Below are 21,863 nucleotides of genomic sequence, written 5' to 3'. Positions count from 1 at the left end.
CTCAATTATGTTCTTTGTGGATTTTGGTTCACCAAGTCCCTGTCATAACTGTGTCATGATAACACAGCAGACACACCATTGAAGGTGAAACAAAAATTAACTGCTGTCATGATGGGGCCTGCGCGTCAGCCTCCTTCGCTCAGTGTGAATGAACCGTTCCCGGGTTAGTACTTCCTCTATTCCAGTGCTTACTAGCCTTTCTGCTCTTCATTTAACCATCTCAAGAGGAGAAAGCATTTCTACTTCCAGATAATCTCCTTAGCCTTTAAAGGTCTGCGGGCCTGGCATGTGTCTATATCCCCTAACTGATGTCATATGTGCTGAGGACAACATCAGGAAGAAGCTTTGCAAATGCCACCTCCCCAACATTCCGATAAACCTTACTGCTAGGATTCAAGCTCCTGAACCAAGTGAGGCAGAGAAGGGCATTAGACATCCTACGAGTTGAAGGACTCAACAAGCCTGTAGCACCTGGTGAGGCAGCATTAGCTGGAGCAGCCCTTCTCCATGGGTGTGGTCCCACAGCTGCACATCTGGGCGGTTAGCTGGAATGCAAACTCCTGAACCCCACCCTTCTGTGTTGTGACACATCCTCCAGGTGGCCATGCTGCACGCTCAAGTTTGAGAAGGACTGACCTGGAGTTAGTGTGTTCACAAACAGAAGCCATCTGCATCCGTCCCAGCAGCATCTAGCAGAGTGGGAAAGGGTTTCCCTTCCAAAGCCTGTCAACAGATGACGGAGAGGGCCCCCCCTTCAGGTTAAGAGCAGCACCAACCTTCACCTGAGCGAGTGAGGGCTCCTCTGGCAACTAGTCAAGGTCTCACATGGAGTCTGCACAGATGGGACAGCTAGAGGAATGTCATTCCCAGCAAACCCACGTGCAGTGTGAGCACCCCACTTCTCTAGCACAAGGATTCATGTGATTTCCTTTTCTCTGTGAGATTTACGAAATCCGAGTCCTAGGTGGCAGCCTTCCTTAGCAGACTTCATGAATCTTTGAGATCCTCACGAGGTAACTGATGGCATCATCATAAGTAGTTCAGACAGAAGATATCATCCCTGAACAGGTGCTGCCTAGAGGAATCAGCTTCTGGCTCACAGCTGCGACTGGGGACCACAGTACAGGTGTCAGTGTTGGGAAGGAAAGTGGTGCGACATGCCAGGAAGACAGAGCAGAAGCTAAGTGATTCAGAGATGGTGTTTATACTTCAAAATGCCTTTCCTTCCAAGTTTCACATTTGGGGCTTCTAGGCCTTTTGGACTGAAGAGAAAGAACTGCAGTTTTCTCTTAAGTGTTCCGCACAGACTGGGGAGGTTGGGGAATAGCAGCAGAATGCCCATGGCGACTTTCTAGCACCAGTTCCATAACTCAGGGTCAGCCCAGTTTAACAGGAAGCCTGCAGAAGGTGGAAGGAAGATGGGAATGTGGAGGAAGAGTGTGGAGAAGAGTCCAGTGAGGTGGAAAGAAGGGAGACAAGTGTGCTGATCTGCTCTCTTCCCCTGCACAGGGACACGGTCCGCTGTCACTCCCAAGTCGTGTTTATATGCCCTAGCAAGGTCAGAGCAGGAATGACGATCTTAGCCTCCTCTGGCGTCCTGGCTAATTAAAATCAACCAAGAGTCAGACTGCTGAGAAGAAAATTATAGCAACAAAGTTTTCATTATTTTTCCTGAAAAAAAGATCAGAAAAGGAAACAGGGCCCAAGAGAAAGATGTTCATAGGCAAATCCAGTGCTTTTTGCTATTTTTTTTAAGTAGGCTACATGTTCTGCATGGAGCCCAACACAGGCTTGAGCTCACGACCCTGAGATCAAGACCTGAGCTGAAATGCAGAGTCGGGTGCTTAGCCGACTGAGCCACCCAGGTGCCCCAGCCATGCCTTTTCTATGTAACCCCTTTTTGCAAAAGAAAATCATCCATGCAGGCTAGAACTACCTTTTGAGAACAAAGTTTATTCTGACCCGGAATTATAATAATTTTTAAAGTCCTATCAATTACACCACGCAGGGTAGGAATTACTCAGACTTTTTCCCTCCTCGACTTCTTCTGAAAAACCAAATTGGCTAGCTATAGCTGAATTTAGCTGGGAAGTAACATGCATTTCTTTATCATTAACTACCATAGAAAAGCACACTTAGCTTGCATCTCAAATGGTCTCCAGTAAAGTCTATTTTGCTTGCAGTAGTTGGGTTATCCTGATTTCTCTTCCCCAAGTTCTGCTCGCTCTCTGGGGAATGCTATTAAGTCTTGTTTTTCCCCTTTTTTGATTTGGGGGCACCTGGCCAGCGGAAGCCTCGCAGGTGCAGGCAGTCGGCAACGTTGTGGGCAATGTAGTAGAGGTTCAGCATGGCCGCGGGGCTGAGGATGTCCACCTCCGGCTTCTTCTGCTTCTTCCCGCCAGACTTGCCTCGGCTTTTTCCTTGTTTCCCTTTACCTGGCTTTCAAAGACAAGTATGTATGGGGCATAAGTTAGTTTTTCTGACCTTGAAATAATTTTCAGCATTTCCTATTGAACATTAGAAACAAAAACTCTTGAAAAAATTGTAATGATAACAAAAATTTTTGCATGGAGTGGGAGCAGTCACGTGCAATCTAATTCAACAAATGTGTATTTTTTTTAATTTTTTTTTAATTTATGATAGTCACAGAGAGAGAGAGAGAGAGAGAGAGAAAGAGGCAGAGACACAGGCAGAGGGAGAAGCAGGCTCCATGCACTGGAAGCCTGACGTGGGATTCGATCCCGGGTCCCCAGGATCGTGCCCTGGGCCAAAGGCAGGCGCCAAACCGCTGCAGCACCCAGGGATCCCAACAAATGTGTATTAAACACCCAGATTAAAAGAGACCAAACCTGAGGGATCCCTGGGTGTCTCAGTGGTTTAGCATCTGCCTTCAGCCCAGGGTGTGATGCTGGGATCCTGGGATCGAGTCCCATGTCCGGCCCCCTGCATGGAGCCTGCTTTTCCCTCTGTGTGTCTCTCATGAATAAATAAATGAAAATCTTTAAAAAAAATTTTTTTTTAAATAAAAGAGAAACCTAATCTAATGATCATATGGACTTTGTTTGCATTGATTTGAATGAAATGAAAAAGATATTTTTAGCCAATCAGGGACATTTGGTAATATCAAGGAATTATTAATTCTGTTAGGTGTGGGCAGCCCTGGTGGCTCAGCGGTTTAGCGCCGCCTTCGGCCCAGGGCGTGATCCTGGAGACCCAGGATTGAGTCCCGTGTCGGGTTCCCTGCATGGAGCCTGCTTCTCCCTCTGTCTGTGTCTCTGCCTCTCTCTGTGTGTCTCTCATGAATAAATAAATAAAATGTTTTTTAAAAAAAATCTGTTAGGTGTGATAGTGGTATTGGGTCATGGAAGAAAATGTTTATGCATTTCAGAAATGCACATTATGATCTGTGGAAATGGAAATGAAAGAAGGCTGCTTTAAAATAGTGCAGCTCCCCCAAAAGACAGATGAAGAAAATGTGGCAAAATCCTGACAACTTCTGAGTCTGAGAAATGGATATATAAGAATTCATTTTACTATTCTATTTTTGTTATGTATAGAAACTTTCATAATAAAGATTAGTTAAAAACATTAGATAATCAGGATGCAAACACATATTTTGGCATTTGTTATGTTGTAGTCACTACCTCGTTAAGCAGTCATGAGGGTTGAGATGGATATAAGACACTTAGCATAGACTCTGACATGAAGGAAACAATAAATGGTTGTCCCCATCACTTTATCACTCCTCCAAGCTGTGTTTTGAGGCAGAGAGGCATTATTCCTGTCTTAAGAATGGAAAAATGGAGGCAGAGCAAGGTCACAGTGCAAACCAGTGTCCACTAGGCTCAGCGCCTGTGCTCTTGCCATGACCTTGCTGCCAGGCCAGGGCCTTTTAGGAAAAAGCATGGATATTATCCTAATGTGGTAATAAACTATCTGAAGTTTTGCTAGAGCCACACAAAGCTGAATTGACATCTCTATGTCCTGTGACCCACCCGTACATAAAATAACAGATGGGGATGTATTATATGGAAAGTGTCTCCAAGAAAGAAGAGGAATGTGTAAGTTATCAAGAATACCTGCTAGGGCTAAATATTTGTATAGAATAGACGCCATGTTGATAGCATCTCATTTTAAAAATGTCCCAGGCAAAAAAATAAAAATAAAAAATAAAAATGTCCAGGCTAAATAAAGAGAAATAGAGTCCATGTGTTAAAAACACTAAAACAAACAAACAAACAAACAAAAACACTAAAATACATTTTTGTTAAGTGAAATGGAATACACTTCTAGATACAAAACCCAGGAATGAAGTTGAGAATTATCTTGCAACACAGCGGCCTGGCTTTAATGTGGAAATTCAAATTAAAAAAAAAGAAAAAGAAAAAGAAAAAAAAAAAGGGCAGCCCAATTGGCTCAGCGGTTTAGCATCACCTTCAGCCCAGGGCGTGGTCCTGGAGACCTGGGATCGAGTCCCACATCGGGCTCCCTGCATGGAGCCTGCTTCTCCCTCTGCCTGTGTCTCTGCCTCTCTCTCTCTGTGTGTCTCTCATGAATGAGTAAATAAAATCTTAAAAAAAAAAAACAATATGAAAACTCATGTTAACTGTACCTCCTGAGAAAATATCCCCTTGGGGTGTAGGATGTACACTGCCATAGCTCTTAAAATTTGGGGGTCCTGGGATCCCTGGGTGGCGCAGCGGTTTGGCGCCTGCCTTTGGCCCAGGGCGCGATCCTGGAGACCTGGGATCGAATCCCACATCGGGCTCCCGGTGCTTGGAGCCTGCTTCTCCCTCTGCCTGTGTCTCTGCCTCTCTCTTTCTCTCCATGTGACTATCATGAATAAATAAATTTAAAAAGAAAAAAAAATTGGGGGTCCTTTATTTATGATTTTATACTTTTTTGCATGGCAACCATATGACTTACCTGGAGTAACTGCCCCCCCCCCCAAAAAAAGTGTTTTCATCTCTAAGACAGTTTGATAACTAACACTCACACAAAGATTTGATATTTTTATTCAAAGTTTTCATCTTTTTGTAGAAATTGGCAAAATGACTCTCTAAAATTCATATGGAAATGCAAAGGGCTTTGAAAAGGAACAAAGTTGAATGACTAATGCTACCTTATTTTAAGAATTATTATAAAACTACAGTATCTAGACAGTATGGTATTGGTGTCAAGATAGACAAATAGATCAATGGAAGAGAATAAAAGTCCAAGAATTGGTCCACCCGTATACAAACAACTGCTTTTCCACAAAATTGCAAAAGCAATTCAATAGAGCAATGATAACTGATGAGGGAGGAGCAGAGGCAGAAAAATGTTCTTTGGCCCAGAAGGCCAACCCGTAGCCTGCATAGTTCAGATGAGGATCAAATATGTGCTGGTTGCTACATCCTGAAAGGGTTTCGTGACCGTCTGCACTTCACACCAATAGTTAATACTGAGCTGAATAACAAGTGCCAGAGAAATCTTGCCAAAGTGTTTTCTGAGTAGAAATTCAAAGAAAACATGTATGATCTAATACTCTCTGCATGTCGCCTCCCCCTTGAGCACTAAGCATATAACCACCAGCTTCGTACAACAAACGTGCAGCTCTTTCTGCCCAAGGATCTCATCCTCATGCTACTTAAATAAACTTACTAAATTGCACCTAAAATGCCTCAGGAATTCTTTCCTGATCATCGTGCTCAACAATCGAGCAACTTTTTCAAAAAAAATGGGGCTAGAACAATGCATATCCATTTACAAAAAGACGAACCTCAATTCATGCTTGTATCATATACAAAGTTTAACTCAAAATGGCTCAGATACCTAAATATAAAACCAAAAAGTATAAAAGTCCTAGAAGAAAATAGAGGACCTTAGGCTTGGCAAAGATTTCTTGGATTTGACACCAAACAAAGCACAATCCATCAAAGAACAAATTAACAAATTCACCATCAAAACTAAAAACCTGTGTTCTTCCGGGACACCTGGGTGGCTCAGTTGGTCAAGCGTCTGTCTGCCTTTGGCTCAGGTCGTGATTCCGGGGTCCTGGGATCGAGCCCCATGTAGGGCTCCCTGCTCAACAGGAAGCCTGCCTCTCCCTCTGCCTGCTGCTCCCCCTGCTTGTGTGCTCTCTCTCGCTCTGTCAAATAAATAAATAAAATCTTTAAAAACAAACTTGTGTTCTTCAAAAGATATTGCTAAGAAAATGAAAAGCTCAGGCAGCCTGGGTGGCTCAGTGGTTTAGCGCCGCCTTCAGCCCAGAGCCTGATCCTGGAGACCCAGGATCAAGTCCCACGTCAGGCTCCCAGCATGGAGCCTGCTTCTCCCTCTGTCTGTGTCTCTGCCTCTTTTTCTCTCTGTTTCTCTCATGAATAAATAAATAAAATCTTAAAAAAGAAAATGAAAAAAGCTAAGCCACAGTCTGGGAGAAAATGTTTCCAAATTGTATATCTGATAAAGCCCTTATATTCAGAATGGATAAAGGACTCTCAAAACACAATAAAAAATAACCAAACAACAACAAACACCCAGGCGTCCTGAACAAATACTTTCTCAAAGAAGATATACAAATGGCCAAAAGGCACACGAAAAGATACTCAATATCAAATCATTAGGGAAATGCAATTAAAACCACAATGAGGGATGCCTGGGTGGCTTAGCGGTTGAGCGTCTGCCTTGGCTCAGGGTGTGATCCTGGGGTCCTGGGATCGAGTCCCACATCAGGCTTCCCGCATGGAGCCTGTTTCTCCCTCTGCCTGTGTCTCTGCTTCCCTCTCTGTGTGTCTCGTGAATAAATAAAATATATATATTTAAAAAACAGCAATGAGATACCAGCACACACTCATTAGAATGGCTCAGGTTACCAAGAGTGACCATACCAAGTGCTGATGAAGATGTAGAAGATCTGGAACTCTCTGCTGCTGAGAACCTAACATGAAAGAGGCACTCTGGAAAACAGTATGGCAGTTTCTTTAAAAGGTTAAACACATACCTACCATATGATCCGCCATTCCACTGCTAGGTATTTACCAAGAGAAATGAAAGTGTATATCCTTTCTAAGACTTGTACATGCAATGTTGGTAGTAACTTTGTGGTAGTCTAAAGCCTGGAAACAGCCCACAAGTCCATCAGTGAGTGAATGAATGAACAAACTGTGGTATAACCATACACTAGGATATCACTAAGCAATAAAAAGAACTAGTGATGCATGCTACAACTACAACATGGGTTTTTAAATATTTAAAAATAATTTTAAAATAATTTAAACATCTTATTTTTTTTAAAGATTTTATTTATTTATTCATAGAGACAGAGAGAGAGAGAGAGAGAGAGAGGCAGAGACACAGGCAGAGGGGGAAGCAGGCTCCATGCAGAGAGCCCGACGTGGGACTCAATCCAGGGTCTCCAGGATCACACCCTGGGCTGCAGGCGGTGCTAAACTGCTGCGCCACCGGATTAAACATCTTAAATATAATTTAAAAATAATTTAAAATTTAAAAAATAATTTTAAAGTAATTTAAAATAATTTAAAATTTAATTTAAAAATAATTCTACAAGTGAGGGACACCTGGCTGGCTCAGTCAGTGGAGTGTGCGAGTCTTGATCTCAGGGTTGTGGGTTCAAGCTCCATGTTGGGTGTAGAGATGACTTAAAAATAAAATCTTAAAAAATTATTATTATTATTATTATACAAGTGAAAGAAGCCAGACCAACCCCCCCCCCATTAATACTGTATAATTCCATATGTTAAAAATCCTACAAATTACAAACTGATCTATAGTCAGGGCAGATCAGCAGCTGCCTGGGGTGGGAGGTGGCGGGGGTGGTACACGGAGAAGCAAGAGAAAAGAGCTGATTACAAAGAAGCACATGAGACTCCCAGGGGTGATCCACATGTCTGTTATCTTAATTGCGGTGATGGCTTAATGGGAGCATACAGATGCCAAAGTTATCAAATTGTACATTAAAATACATGCAACTTATTGTACATCACTTATACCTCAATCAATCTGTGAAGACATTTTTGTGAGTGAAAACTTTCAGTGACTCGGCCGGTTGGGTTGGTTCAATACAACTCCATGGCCCTTGGCTGTTTCAGGTCCCAGAACACATAGCTCCTGCCTTAGACTCTCAAACTCCTTACTGAAGACCACACTGGCATTGCTTCTAGTTCCCAAACCTGCCCAGCTGCTCCCCACTCCCACTTCTTCCTGCTGACCCTCCCAGGGGAATATGTTACTTCTCTTTGGGCAGGGCTCCGCTCAAATATCACCTCTTTAGAAAACACCTCTCAGATACTGTGTCGATATTCTATCTATAACTAGAGAGACCATATAGTTTATTATCCAAACCAAGACACTTCAACAGACATAAACTGGACTGTCCCAGGCAAGGAGGGAGGCGGGTACGGATGGTTTCCCAACAACCCTCTCAGCCCTGTCATTTTCTAGCTCCTGACCCCAGGCACACTCCACTCTTTAATAGTGCTATTTTGTTCGTCTATTTAATAGTGCTGTTTTGTTCGTGTGTTTCCTAGCCAGAGATTTGTCTATGAAGTCACCACTGAATTCCTAGGGCCTAAACCAATGTCTGGCATGTTTGTATGAAGAGATATTTGCTGAATGAATACATTGCAACTCAAATGCCATGCAACCCCAGGATTTAGAAAGCAAATGTAGAGATCTGCTTTTCTGGATTTTAAGATGGCTTCTTCCTTCATTCAACAAATACTTAACAAATATCTACTGAGCACCAGAACCTGCAATTCAGGGCTACTGTCTTCATGAGGCTTACAGTTGGTGAAGGAGAATTTACAAATGCATTTAGTCACCAACATTAACTCACACTCCTGTGAGCAAGAACCCAGGGTGCCTGGCATTATGATGACACAGAATGGGCAGGGAGTGACCACAACTGGGACAGGAAGGAAGAAGGGTTTACTGAAGACCAGCCTGTGGGCCGAGGGGCAGGGAATTCCCAGGCAAACAGCTTGTGCAAAGGGTCTGAGGTGGAAGGGAATATGCCAAATTGAAGGGACCTCTCAAAAAAGGTCAGTGTGGCTGGCCTATAAGCAACTGTGGTGGGGGTGCAGAGTGAGGGGAGCTTAGGCTGGGAAGGTATGCAGTGTACATCTCTGGCTTACAGGGCTGGGAAGCTCAGGAGTTTGACTTTTATCCAAGGAGCAGTGGGAATCCATTAACTTCAATGGCTTTATTAAACTGTTTTGCTTCAGCTCCCTGGGCTCTGAAAGAAAATGACAGTACCAACCATGCACAGCACCCCGGGCAATGACACAATTTAAATCAAGAGACATCTATTCAGTGCTTTTGCAAGGAACAAAGTAGAAGGGACACAGATTTGCCAAACACATTTCTACACTAGAGTCAAATGGGGGTGAAGAGTGAGGCTTTCCAAGGTGAAATAGTTGAAGCTCTGTAAGTGAGGTGTAGAAGGTCATGGGGGCTGGGGGAGCAATGTGGCAGTGGGAGGTGCTTCGGAGCTGGGCCTATCTTGAAGAAAAGTAGATAAGTAGCTTCAGATGGGGCAGCTGCAGGAGGCTTGGAGAAGAATGTGGGTCTAGTGTGGTGTGTGTTTTTGTTTGTTTGTTCATTCTGTTTAAAGTAGAGAAGTTAATACGGTGAGACACCCGGGTGGCTTAGTGGTTGAGGGTCTGGCTTGGGCTCAGGTCATGATCCCCAGGTCCTGGGATCGAGTTGTGAATCAGACTCCTCTCAGGGAGCCCGCTTCTCCATCTGCCTATGTCTCTAGCCTCTTTCTGTGTCTCCCGTGATAAATAAAATCTTTAAAAAGAAGTTAATGTGGTAAATAAAGCTCAAGGTGAGGAATAGTAGTGCTTATGAGTTTGAGGCCAGGAGAATGAACATGCCATTGGAAAGTGCAGAGAAGGTAGTGGTGAAAAGACCTGGATTGTGAACACAGTTGGGAAATGCTCTGGGGTGGAGAGACCCAATGGAACGCTGCAGTGGTTTGGCTTCAGATGGAGTTCCGTGAGCCAACGACTTGGAGGTGGGATGGACGTTTAAGGATGTTGCAAGCCTTCCTGGGCATAAAATTCAAGAAGTCCCTGCGCAAAAGGTTTCCTCCAGAGCCCTTCCAAAAGCTAGGGTTGGAAGAGACCATCACCGCGAGGATCCCTCGCACCACGGCTCACTTTCTGCTTCTCAATCCGCAGAGGCGAGTCCTGCGCAGGACCCAGGACAGCGGCAGCAGGCGGCGGGCGCCGGGGCCAGGCGGGGCTGGGGCTGACCCGTCCCGGCTCCCCGGGCTCTCGCGCCCCTGTGCCGGCCTCTCTTTATTTCTCCCGCGTGTGGCTGTGAAGGTGGCGCGACGGGACCAAGGAGCGGACACTGACCGACCGCAGGAGAGGGCTCCGCCCGACTGTGCTCGCTGTGCCCTTGCGCCCCCCGCCCCCGTCTCCCCCGTCCTCCTTCTACCCCAAGCGTTCAGGTCTCTAGGCTGGACACCACCCACGACGGCAGCGGACGGAGGTGCCGACCTCGTGGCGTGGGTCACACGCCTTGGTAGGGCGTGCCTCGGCGAGGCGCGACGCTGTTAGACCCACTGAGCGGAAGCCGCGGATCTCAGGCCTAACTAAGGCTATTACCATGGTGATCCTCAGTCGAGCAGCCGAGCGCCGCTTGGGTCCCCAGTCCTGAAACCGACAGAGCGAGCCCAGTTCTCCGCCTCGCCTGCGGGCGGCGCCCCCGCGCCCATCCCTGCCGCCGACCCCGCTGCTCCGCACTCGCCAGCGACCCGCCGCCCCGGACGCTCAGGGGAGCCCGGCGGGGTGAGGGGGCGGCCGGACCCCCAGCCGCCGCCACGCGGAGCCTGGGCACCCGCCGCACGGAGGCCGCGCGCCCCGGGGACTGGGGGCTCCGGGGGCTCCGGGGGCTCCGGGGGCTCCGGGGCACGGGGGGCTCCGGGGCGCAGGGCTCGCGGGGGCGCGGGCGGGCCGCGCGCACAAGGCCGGGCGGCGCGCGCCGCGGGGGACGGGGCCGCGCGGTGTTTACCTGTTGCCGGGATACCGGGGCCGCGCGCGCAGCCGTTGGGCCCCGCGGGCGGCCGGTCCGCAGGCCCCGCCCGCCTCGCCGCGCAGGCTGGGCCGCTTCACCCGGCGCCGGGCGCGGGCGGCGGGGGCCCGGGGGCCGACGCGGAGGTGCGCTCCGGACCTCGCAGCGGGCGGCGTGCGCCGTGGCGCTCGGACCCCCACGGGCTGACCGTGCAGAAGTCATCGGAGACGCCGTGACCTTTTTTGGAAAATGACAAACGGCCTGTGAAGGTTGCAGTGAGAAAACCATGGGAAAAGGTTCATAAAGAGCCTGGTACACGCCCCAGAAGAGTCAACTCCTGCCAAAAAGGTTCTTAGGCCCCAAATGGGAGTAAGGGAGGCTGTAGGGCAGGAGCAGCTCCCTTCCGGCCTCGGGAGTCCGTCTCGGTGCCCGAGACTTGTGCTCTCCACGGGAGCAGCCTTTGTAGACTCGTGTTTTTGCGCGCGGCGGCAGTCGCAGAGGCTGGGCGAATTGCCGTGATCCAGGGAAGCCCCCCCCCCCCCCCCCCCCACCAAGCCCGGCGCTTCTTCGTTCTCACTGATGTCCGAGCCTCAGTTAACGTTGCTGCCTCTCCCGGGCCGCCTCCTCACCTGCTTCTGTTCTGTGCCTTAGCCCCTGGCTCACCGGTACCTCACTGGGTACCCACGTCTGTCTGCCTCCTGCTGCCCTCCCCAGGGTTGGCTGACCTCAAAGTCCGGTCCTGAGCCCTCTGCTGTTGTGTGTCAGTGTCTCCTCCCGTGGCGACTCGACTCATCTGATAACGTCAGTGACTACCTCTGTGGGGGTGACACAGCCCCCAGCCGAAAGAAGGGCCTCCGTCTGAGCTCCAGTCTTGAGGCCGCACTCTTCTCTGGCCTTAGGGCATCTCTCCTTCTGTTGGCCTCTCCGTTTCCGTTGTCACTGGCAACACTGCTCTTGCAGTCTCTTGCCCTCTGTTATCTCTAACTCCTCTCTCCAATGAGGAGTCCAGGCCTGAGCATCCTTTGTAAATTCTTTTATGGGTCCTCCCCTTGACATTTTCATCATTCTAAACTAGACCTTCATTTCGTATTGCAAATAATAGTTAACACTGAAGGAGCGCTAATGTCCAGCCCCTTGCTAAGGACTTTGCACACACCATGGCATCATGTCCCCGCAACTAGTGTGGTCGGTTCCATTATGTTCTCCAGTTTGCTTGAGGTCAGAGTAAGTTGCCCAAGTTCGCACAAGCGGAATCAAAGCCGGCTCTGTCCATCTGTCCAGCTGGTGCTGTTAAACGCTAGTATTATTCAGGAAGGCACACTGGGCTTGAGGCCAGAAGATGTGGGTTCAAAACTTGGCCTTACTACATACGAGTTTTGCAATTTTGAGCAATTCTCTGAGCTTCACTTTCTTGCTCTGGGTTGATGTGAAGGTAGTATGATGGGATGAATGTGAAAATGCTATATGAATTCAAAGTATCTTCAGTAAGCATTGCTTTTAAAAGATATATTTGTGAGTTAGGGAAAATGGAATGGGGAGAAGCTAGTAAAAAGTACAAACTTTCAATTATAAGACGAATGAGGTCTAATGTATCACATGGTGATTATAGTTGATAATACTGTATTGTATAAATTGAAAATCGCTGAGTGGGACATAAGTGTTCTCACACATAAAAAACTGTGAGGTGCTGAATGTGTTAATTGTGGTAATCCTTTCATAATGTGTGTATGTGTGTCAAACCATCAGGTGTACACTTTAAATATATTACAGTTTTGTCAGTTATACCCCAATAAAGCTGGGGGAAAAAAAGCTATAACGCATAAGAAAGAATGCTTTGGGGGCACCTGGGTGGCTCAGTTGGTTAGGCATCTGCCTTCAGCTCAGGTCATGATCTCAGGTTCGTGAGATCGAGCCCCCTGTCCAGCTCCCTGCTCAGCGGGCTTCTCCCTCTCCTCCTGCTTGTGTTTTCTGCCTGTCTCTCTCAAATAAAATATTTAAAAGAAAAATAGAGCATGCTTTGTCAGTAGACAGGTGGGACATAAAAATGATGATCTAGTGACAATCAGCACAACTTCAATGGCAGCACCATTTCCCACTGACCAAGTGGATCTTAAGCCTTGAGGGCTTTGCACTGACCTGCAGGGAGGGGAAGAGGGCTGCCGAGGTGTGTGGCTGAAAGACAGACTGTTAAATAACACAATGAGCGTTGCTATTAGAATTAAAAAAAAAAAAAGTCATTGACAACACACGCATTTTTCTTAAATACCAGTCCACTTAAGAATCATTTAATACTTAGGACTTAAGATAGATCTGTTTATTCTATAAGAACTGAACAAATCTTCCTGGGTAAACTGGAAGATGAGTTAATTTAGATAACTATTCAAATTCACATCAGAATTGCACTGGTAGAGGGGCAGCCCGGGTGGCTCAGTGGCTTAGTGCCTGCCTTCAACCCAGGGTGTGATCCTGGAGACCCGGGATCGAGTCCCATGTCGGGTTCCCTGCATGGAGCCTCTTCTCCCTCTGCCAGTGTCTCTGCCTCTCTCTGTGTCTCTCATGAATAAATAAATAAAATCTTAAAAAAAAAAAAAAAGAATAGCACTGGTAAGGATCCTGGCTGGCTCACTGGGAAGAGCATGTGACTGTTGATCTTGGGGTCATGAGTTCGAGCCCCACGTTGGCTATAGAGATTGCTAAAAATAAATAAATAGGGGATCCCTGGGTGGTGCAGCGGTTTGGCGCCTGCCTTTGGCCCAGGGCGCGATCCTGGAGACCCGGGATCGAATCCCACATCGGGCTCCCGGTGCGTGGAGCCTGCTTCTCCCTCTGCCTGTGTCTCTGCCTCTCTCTCTTTCTCTCTGTGTGACTATCATAAATAAATAAAAATAAATAAATAGTACTACTAATTTTATCTGTTTATGATTATACATCCTTATGTCTTCTTTATAAATAGTAATACAAACTGTGCTGTTCTTTTAAAAAAAATAACATTGCCAGAATTGAGGCATGCATTCTTAGAACATCCAAACTTAGAATATTCTATCATTATCTTTCTTAGAAGTTACATCTAAAAATTCCTATTTCCTCTTTTCTACTCTGGTCACTCCTTTTCCTCCTTTTCATCTCATTAAGTTCAACATCATAGCACTGCACTCACTTCATCCTTTATAGCTCTAATATTGTAAGGAAGTTACAGAAAAAAATAAAATGTTCTTTGTAGGTAATTTCCTCTGGCCAGCCACTAGGGTCCCAGCAGTGAGAACCATGGGGTACAGTAAAAACCAGCTGGAGTAGATAGGAGACAAAATTATCTAGAGCAGGGGTCGGCAAACTCAGTAACTCTTTTAGGTTTTACAGGACTTATGTCCTCTTTTACGACTACTCTGCTGATGTAGAATGAAAGCATTTATAGACAACCTGTAAACAAGTGAGCATGGCTGTGTTCTAATAAAACTATCATGGAAACTGAAATTTGAATTTTATAGAATTTTCATGTGTCATAAAATATTTTTCTTCCATGGATTTTTTTTTTCCCTAACCATTTAAATGGTTAAAACCATTCTTAGGTCATGGACTGTTATGTATAAAACCTGTCAGTGGGCTAGATTTGGCCCCTGGGCTATAGTTTGCTGATTCCTGGTCTAGAGTATTAAAATGCTATTAATTATTCATTATTCTTGCTGGGGTATTCTTTGACAGGGAGGGGAATGAAATGAGTAATCAGCAATTACTGAACACTCACGTTTAGCAAGAATTATTCTAAGCACTATATGCACATCGACTCATTTAATCCTTATAATTCTATAGGGTAGGTAATAAGTATTAACCCTATTTTACAGATGGGGAATCTGAGGCAGAGAGGAAAGAACTTGTCGTTCTTTACAGCTAAATAGATGCAGAGTCTGCATGTATCTCACCAAGTTGGGTTGAGCCTTTATGCTGTATAGCCTTTCTGGGTAAAATATCTTGCATCTTACCCTGAAGACATATTTTCACAGGCGTCCACATGGAGGTTCTTTGTCCTGCCAGCTCCATTAAGCATTTGAACAAAAAGTTACAGAATGTTCAAACTAATGTTTCCATTTGGAGGCAAGGGGACAGATGGTATTGTCATATTTAGTAAGGAAGTCACTGTCACCAAAGGTGTTTGAGCAGAGATGGAATGACTTTTGTATTCTTGTAGCTCCTTAGAAAGACTTTGGTTATTTTCTATAAAATATGTAAAAGAAAAACTTAAAGTCCTTGCTTTTTGAAAGTTAAATCTGGCCAATTACTAAAGGAACAGACAGCCTGAAAACCTCCCCTGGCCCACTCAGGCACAATCTCATTACATTTACAGGATCTGGGAGTCTGAATTGCCAGAACTGCTGGTAGGAAATTATATTTCAAATTGTTTGGCCTATTGCTATGAGAACTGAGTAAATCTCCCTTGACCTTGTCTCCACCACCACACTCACATATGTATGCATGTGTGTGTACACACACCATTCTTCCCATTTATACCCTTTCTTCTTACCTAGAATGATTGTTAAATATATTTAAGTTATACTTATTCAAGAAAATATTAACATGGAAAGATAGGTCTCTGGGATAAGTATGATAAAAACAAGTATAGGACAGACTATGTTGGGCTCTCATGTGTTAAGAAAAAATATTGGTGGGAAAGGGATGGGTATTATCACAGGAACTTTCTGAAAGGACATGAAATATTTAGTGATTACTTCTGGGGAATGAGATAAGGATCTGGGGTGAGAAGTTTTATTTGTCAGTGTGTGCTCTGAAAAATTACTTGAATTTTTTACATGTATCTTCTTATCAAAAACACCAATACCTAAATGTATTCTTCAGTTTTACACCACTTTCTTATGTCCTATCCTCTACCTAAGCCTGAAACTTTCTTAACCTGAATCTTCTTTGACTACATCAATAGCTGCAAGCATTTTTCAAATAAAAATAACTTGCTTCAGTTCTTGCCTTACACCTCAAATAATAGAAAGGAAGAGTAATTAATTAGTTTTGTTACTACGTGTCTGATGTAGTGGGACAGTGAGTTGAATGGTGGCCTCCCAAAAGATACGTCCCTGTCCTTATCCTTGAAAACTGTGACTACTACCTTATAGCAAAAGAGTGAATATTACTTTATATGGCAAAGATATAATAAAGGATCTTGAGAAAAGAAGCTTATCCTGGATTATCCTGATGGGCCTTAAATCCAATCAGAGGTATCCTTAGAAGAGAGAAGCGGAGGGACTCTTGAGAGAGAAGAGGAGGAAGCAATGTGACTACAGAGGCAGAAGCTGGAGTGACATGAAGCTAGAAGCTTCCAGAAGCTAGAAGAGGCAAGGTAATGATTAAGGACTTTAGGGAGTGAGTCCTACTGACACCTTGATTTCAGACTTCTGGACCCTGGAACTGCGAGAGAATAAACATTTGTTTTAAGCCGCTCAGTTTCTGGTAACTTGTTACAGCAGCCCTGGGAAACTAATAATGATGGGGAAGAAAGTACAATTAATAGCTAATATTAGTTATTTGGATTCCATAAATGTATTATTTCTTCTGGCTCAAATAACACCGTAAGTTGATTGTATTGAGGTAGTTAATACTTTTGTACTCATTTCAGTTACTACTACTGAAACTATGATGTAGTGAGATTCTTATCAGTGAAAGGATTAGAGGCTAAACACATAGGTGATACTAATTAAAGGAATTCTTGCATTGGATGGAGACAGTCCTAGATGATCTCTGATCCCTTCAACTCAAGAATACATTTCCGTGAAAAATCTTCCAAATACTGAGGTTTAACATTTTACAATTAACATTAGAATAGCCAAACATTTAGAAAATGCATTCATCTGGAAAAGGTGTTTGAAAGTGTAAGGTACTCAGGACTTATATTTTATGAACTTTCCATAGCAGGACTTCTGAAGGAATACCAGATGCTACTGAAAATTCATTAATGGAAAAAATAGGTAAAATATAATTCATGAACTCTCCCCCAAATCACCAATTAGGACTTACCCATGCCAATATTTCCAAAATCATTTGCATGTTGCTCCAAAAGCTCTAATATAGACAGAGCTTTGATCTCTCCCTTTGTTCTGCCCTATTTTAGAGATTACACATTTCCACCATGTAAATAGCTCATTGTTGAGTAGTGAGATTATATGGAAGGTAATTTTCTTCACTATCACGATACTCTTCTTTGTTTTATGGTTTAGAGAAAACAAGAAAGCAGGAGGCCCAGAGGCAGACAAGTTTTATTTAGTATAGTTGATAAAATCATGATGTAGACATTTTTACTCTAAAATGTATTTTATGTGTTTATGTATATATTTGATGTCTCATGTTGAAAAGCATCATATAAAATATCCATTGAAATATGTACTAGTATTAAATACATGTAAGAATAGCAGTAGGGGCTCTAAAAGCTACTGGGTGTTTTATAAAAGTTGTTTATAAATCCCATAACATTTTATTATCTACAGAAAACATTTTATTGTGCCATTACTGAAAAGTCTGTACTGGAATTATATATTATAGGTAGAGCAGATGTTAATAGGCCATGTCCAATATTTCTGAGATAGTGGCAAGACTCTCTGCCTCTGAAAAGCTAGACTTAGCATCTAGCTTTACAGAGTGCCAGAGAGTTGCAAAGTTCAAACCTGACCTTGCCTGGATATTAAGGTGGTGTTACTTAGCTCAACAATAGCATCGATGAGACCAACATCACAAGTCTGATTGTTGTATGAACCAATGTCATTTTTGTTTCAGAAGTACAGCTGCATTTTGAGCCTCAACTTGTTTTATTGTAAATATAGGTCATCTCAAGAAGCCCTAGAGGAAAGAATTCAAACTCATCACAACTACTTGTGGGAGAAAAAGAAATCATCAAAACACCTGTTCGTTTATAGAACTGTCTTTATATAATAAAGATTCTTGTTAGGTGGAAGTGCTAGGGGAACTATGGACACAAAAGGTCAAGAAAATCTCAACTGAAAATATCAGCATAAAGCACTGCAATGGGTGGTTTCAAATGCTCACTGGAAAGCTGTGGAAATTCTCAAGAATCTCTACGAAAGCCCTGCCACCAATCTTAAAAGCTCACTGAGAAGCTGCTGTGACTCACTGTCTACCCATATGTCTGGTTGCAACTGTCTTCCTGTAGGTAGAATATACTTCTCTGGCCCAATGTTAGGCTTGCCCCATGTGAACTGTTTTTTGCCAGTGGAACATGAGCAATTTGACTTATGATACATCCAAGCAGGAGCTTGAAGCACCCTCAGGTGCTTGCATGGTATGGTTTGGTGCTTGCTCCTGCCCTTTACCATGACAACAGTATGTCCCAGGCAGGAGCTATTCCATCAGCCTTGTGCCAGAATAAGATGATGTGTGAGCAGAGCTAAATCTAGCAAGTTAACCTGAGTAGAATAGAGCTGCAGCTCATCCCCAGAAACAAGAAATAAAGATATGTCATAAGCCACTGGGATTTTTGCAGCTGTTTGTATTAGTCTACCCCAGGGAATACTTTCTGTATCTGTTTTTTAAGATTCTTTTGTGTTGAAGAATTAAGTACTAAATTTCTAACTCCAGTTCAATTTCTTTTTATTAAAGTGCTTTCAGTAGATAAACAGTGTCATCAACAATCAACACAGATTTTACTGAAATATTCACAAATAAAATCCTCTATAAATCACTCAAATGATGTTCTTCTAAGTAGTAACAGTAAGTCTTTGGAGGTTGGTTAATCTGAATTTATTCCTAACCACGTGGGTTCTCAGATTGGAAGATTCAGATCAGTTGCTTTAACATATGGGGCTGGCTGTCATTACCTGAATACTATCCCAGCAAGTCAGCGAAAAAATGTTGTGATTTGAAACTAATCACTTTTCTTGGTATCTCAGTTTCTCCATCTGCACTGAGAATATTCCCTTAAACAAGATTTGTAAAAAAAGTATGAAATGTTAAAGCTTAGCATACGTCTTGCCTCTGAAAGCATTCATGTGCATATTTTTAAAAGGGCAACTTATTTGTTCTTGACACAAATTAAATACTATATGGTTTTAAGAGAAATAGATTGATGACTGCTCTTTCCTTGAAAATTGTCTTTTCAGTTAAACCACATTAAAATAAATTAATAGGATTTGCAGATGATATGCTCAGTGAATTACTTTGATTGCAGCGAGGACAGCTGTCCTACTCAGGTAAAATTTACCAATTATTTCAAGAAGTGTCATCCATTACATATATTCTTCATGACCTTTCCATAAAAATAGAAATCCTGCTACCCTAAAGCTCAAAGAGGTGAAATCCAAGCTTTAGTTAGAGTTCTGGTCTAGCTCCTTTGGATATGGTTAATAACTGTATCATGACTTCCAAATCAAACTGTAGTTGACAAAGTAAATAAGCCATTTTTTACTAGACTTCCTGTCACAAATTGACCTGATGCTATCATAAAAACAATGCAGTAGTGTCTCTGTCGGGGGGAGGGCATTTAAAATAAAAAAGCTTGAAAATATAGATGACATAACTGTGGGGACAGAAGAGAAATAAAATGATCCTGACTGAATCAGAAGCTTTTCTAAAAACTTTGTTTCTGTCAAGAAGTATGTGATTTTTTTTTAAAGACTTATTTATTTATATGAGAGAGAGTGCGTGGAGTGGGGGAGGGACAGAGGAAGAGAGAGAATCTCAGGCAGACTCCCTGCTGAGTGCTCCAGCACGATCTCACGATCTAGAGATCATGACCTGAGCCAAAATCAAGAGTCAGACACTTAACTGACTGAGCCACCCAGGTGCCCCAATAAATATGTGATTCTGCTGTAAAAGAAATTTAGAGGTTGGTACATCAATCCCTGTATTTTCAAATAAACGTGCAATATTTTTAGGTAGGAACAATATTGCTAAATCTCCACATGACACTTTGAAAGCACTTGCAGTAAAAAGGAAAAAAAATATCATTAATCGACATAGAAGAAAAATGGTAAGCTGTGATGCTCTTGCTACTCTATCCAATTAAAAAATAAATCGATCATGAGCAGAAATGGACATGCCATCCCAATAAATAAAACCTCCTGCAGTTACTTGTCATTTAAAAAATGAATTGGATGAAAAGGATGACTTTTTACAGTGTACTCAGTCATTTGAAGACTGAAGTAGATTAAGAAAAACATGAAACATCCTTAGAGGAGGCCTATTTCAGACTGCCTATGGCAGAGCACTCCATGCCCTATACAGAATACACAGAGAATTTCAGATTGAACATACATCTCTTCAGGAGTAGAGGAAAAAACACTTTACACAATATACCTTACTGTAACATGCAGTCTTTAGGTAAGAGTAAATCATCATCCTTTACAGAGAAGATGCAGGTGCTCTAAAATCATCTTTGAGGTAATATTTTTTTTGAACTAATAATTTTAGAAAGAGGTGTCAAAATTTTAAATGTAAAATCTAGACTTAATTTCAAACTTGAAAGTCCTAGGAATCCAGAGTGAGCAAGAAGGAAATGTTCTCCCTATTTTATGACTTGCCTCTCTCATTATCTATGACGAATATCATGGGTCAAATGCTGTAATAAACTTGTTCTCACTCTTCGGGCCAGCAAAGGCTAGCCTAGTTCTGGGTAAGACTAAAGCAGGGAGCAGTCCCACAAAAGAGCCTGCAGGACTGATCCAGCAGATTTTCAAGGCCAGCTGGGTACCCAACTGACTCCAGGGCAAGTTGACCAATTTGTTTTGACTCAGGATCCTAGCCTTGCTCTATCTCCAGGCCCAAAGTCCCCAGGATGGCCCTGCACCACACTGGATGTCCTTGGGCTAGGCCAGCTCTCCCCTGGACAAGCATTCTCAGAGCTGGAAACAGAGGCTAAAAGGGCAGGGTAGGCAGAGCACCATTTATTGGAACCAAACCCCTTCTATCAGATGCTTTGTTCTTAAGAGCTCAGTCAGTGATTCTGGAGCAGCTCCTCCCAACAGATGGGCTGTGAAAACACCTCTCTCTCCAGCCACAGCTCATATGAATAGTGGAAGTCCTCAGGCAGATCCAACCTCTGCCCCAGCACACTCTGCAAGCAGTTATCCACAGGTGAAAATTCAGAGTCCTGGGGTTTGTCATACCGGCGGCTGTTAAAAGCCTCAATATTGGCCCTCAAGGTACATTCTTCTGCTTGGAAGTCCCATGGCCTGGCATCGATGTCTGTATTGGGAAGAGAGGAAGAAGAACATGTATATAACTCAGGACTCTGCTCCTCTTATCATAAAGCATGGCCTATGGGATAAGAACAATGAAACGGGGGCACCTGGGTGGCTCAGTGGTTGAGTATCTGCCTTTGGCTCGGGTCGTGATCCCGGCATCTTGGGATTGAGTCCCACATCAGGCTCCTCGCAGGGAGCCTGCCTCTCTCTGTATCTCTCATGGATAAATAAAATCTTAAAAAAAAAAAAAAACAACAAAGAATGGACTGCTCAGAATTCCCTTTTTGTGGAGGGCAACATACAAAGTAAGTGCATAATATACTGCCACTCCAGGTTAAAAAATATACTTGTATATGCAGAGACTATCTGTTTGTTTTTTTTTTTAGATTTTATTTATTCATGAGAGACAAAGAGAGGGCAAAGGGAGAAGCAGGCTCCCTGTGGGGAGCCTGATGCAGTACTTGATCCCAGGATGTGGGGTCACGACTCAAGGCAGATGCTCAACCACTGAGCCACGCCGGTGCCCTAGAGACTATCTTTGGAAGGGCAGTCTAGACACTGCTAACAGTGATTACCACTGAGAAGGAAACAGGTCCCCTGAGAGAGATTGACTTTTTTTTTTTTTACTGTATTTTCATTATTTTTTTT

The 21,863-nt window shown here is 43.8% G+C and overlaps 2 protein-coding genes and 2 long non-coding RNA genes across 9 annotated transcripts in view; 1 reads left to right on the top strand and 3 right to left on the bottom strand.

Moving 5' to 3' along the window:
• Positions 1–1,933: 1,933 nt before the first annotated feature.
• SMKR1 (small lysine rich protein 1) lies at positions 1,934–10,751 on the bottom strand. Its single transcript, XM_072784538.1, has 2 exons — positions 10,617–10,751; positions 1,934–2,439 (listed from the first exon to the last, which is right to left on the bottom strand). Exons 1-2 carry the CDS (start codon positions 10,617–10,619, stop codon positions 2,242–2,244), a joined length of 201 nt encoding a protein of 66 aa, XP_072640639.1. The 5' UTR covers positions 10,620–10,751; the 3' UTR covers positions 1,934–2,241.
• Positions 3,826–10,423, bottom strand: LOC140609249 (uncharacterized). The gene is made up of 2 exons (XR_012011165.1): positions 7,560–10,423; positions 3,826–7,455 (listed from the first exon to the last, which is right to left on the bottom strand). It is a non-coding gene; the product is annotated as an uncharacterized lncRNA (long non-coding RNA).
• On the top strand, positions 7,829–19,092 carry LOC140609248 (uncharacterized). 5 transcript variants are annotated; one of them, XR_012011162.1, is made up of 4 exons: positions 11,088–11,370; positions 11,674–16,366; positions 16,936–16,991; positions 17,794–18,948. It is a non-coding gene; the product is annotated as an uncharacterized lncRNA (long non-coding RNA). The 5 variants fall into 5 exon arrangements; XR_012011161.1 differs by lacking the exon at positions 16,936–16,991 and having other exon boundaries at positions 17,841–18,948; XR_012011160.1 differs by lacking the exon at positions 16,936–16,991.
• STRIP2 (striatin interacting protein 2) overlaps positions 17,261–21,863 on the bottom strand; it is a 50,367-nt gene continuing 45,764 nt past the window's right edge. For both annotated transcript variants that reach the window (XM_072784536.1, XM_072784537.1), the window contains one exon: positions 17,261–21,216. In XM_072784536.1, coding sequence (XP_072640637.1) covers positions 20,966–21,216 — 251 coding nt within the window. In that variant the 3' untranslated portion in view covers positions 17,261–20,965. The remainder of the gene's footprint in view (positions 21,217–21,863) is intronic.

Source organism: Canis lupus, chromosome 18 (assembly GCF_048164855.1).
Source record: "Canis lupus baileyi chromosome 18, mCanLup2.hap1, whole genome shotgun sequence".
NCBI classification, from domain to species: Eukaryota; Metazoa; Chordata; class Mammalia; order Carnivora; family Canidae; genus Canis; species Canis lupus.
This window is presented reverse-complemented; position numbering and strand designations above follow the sequence as displayed.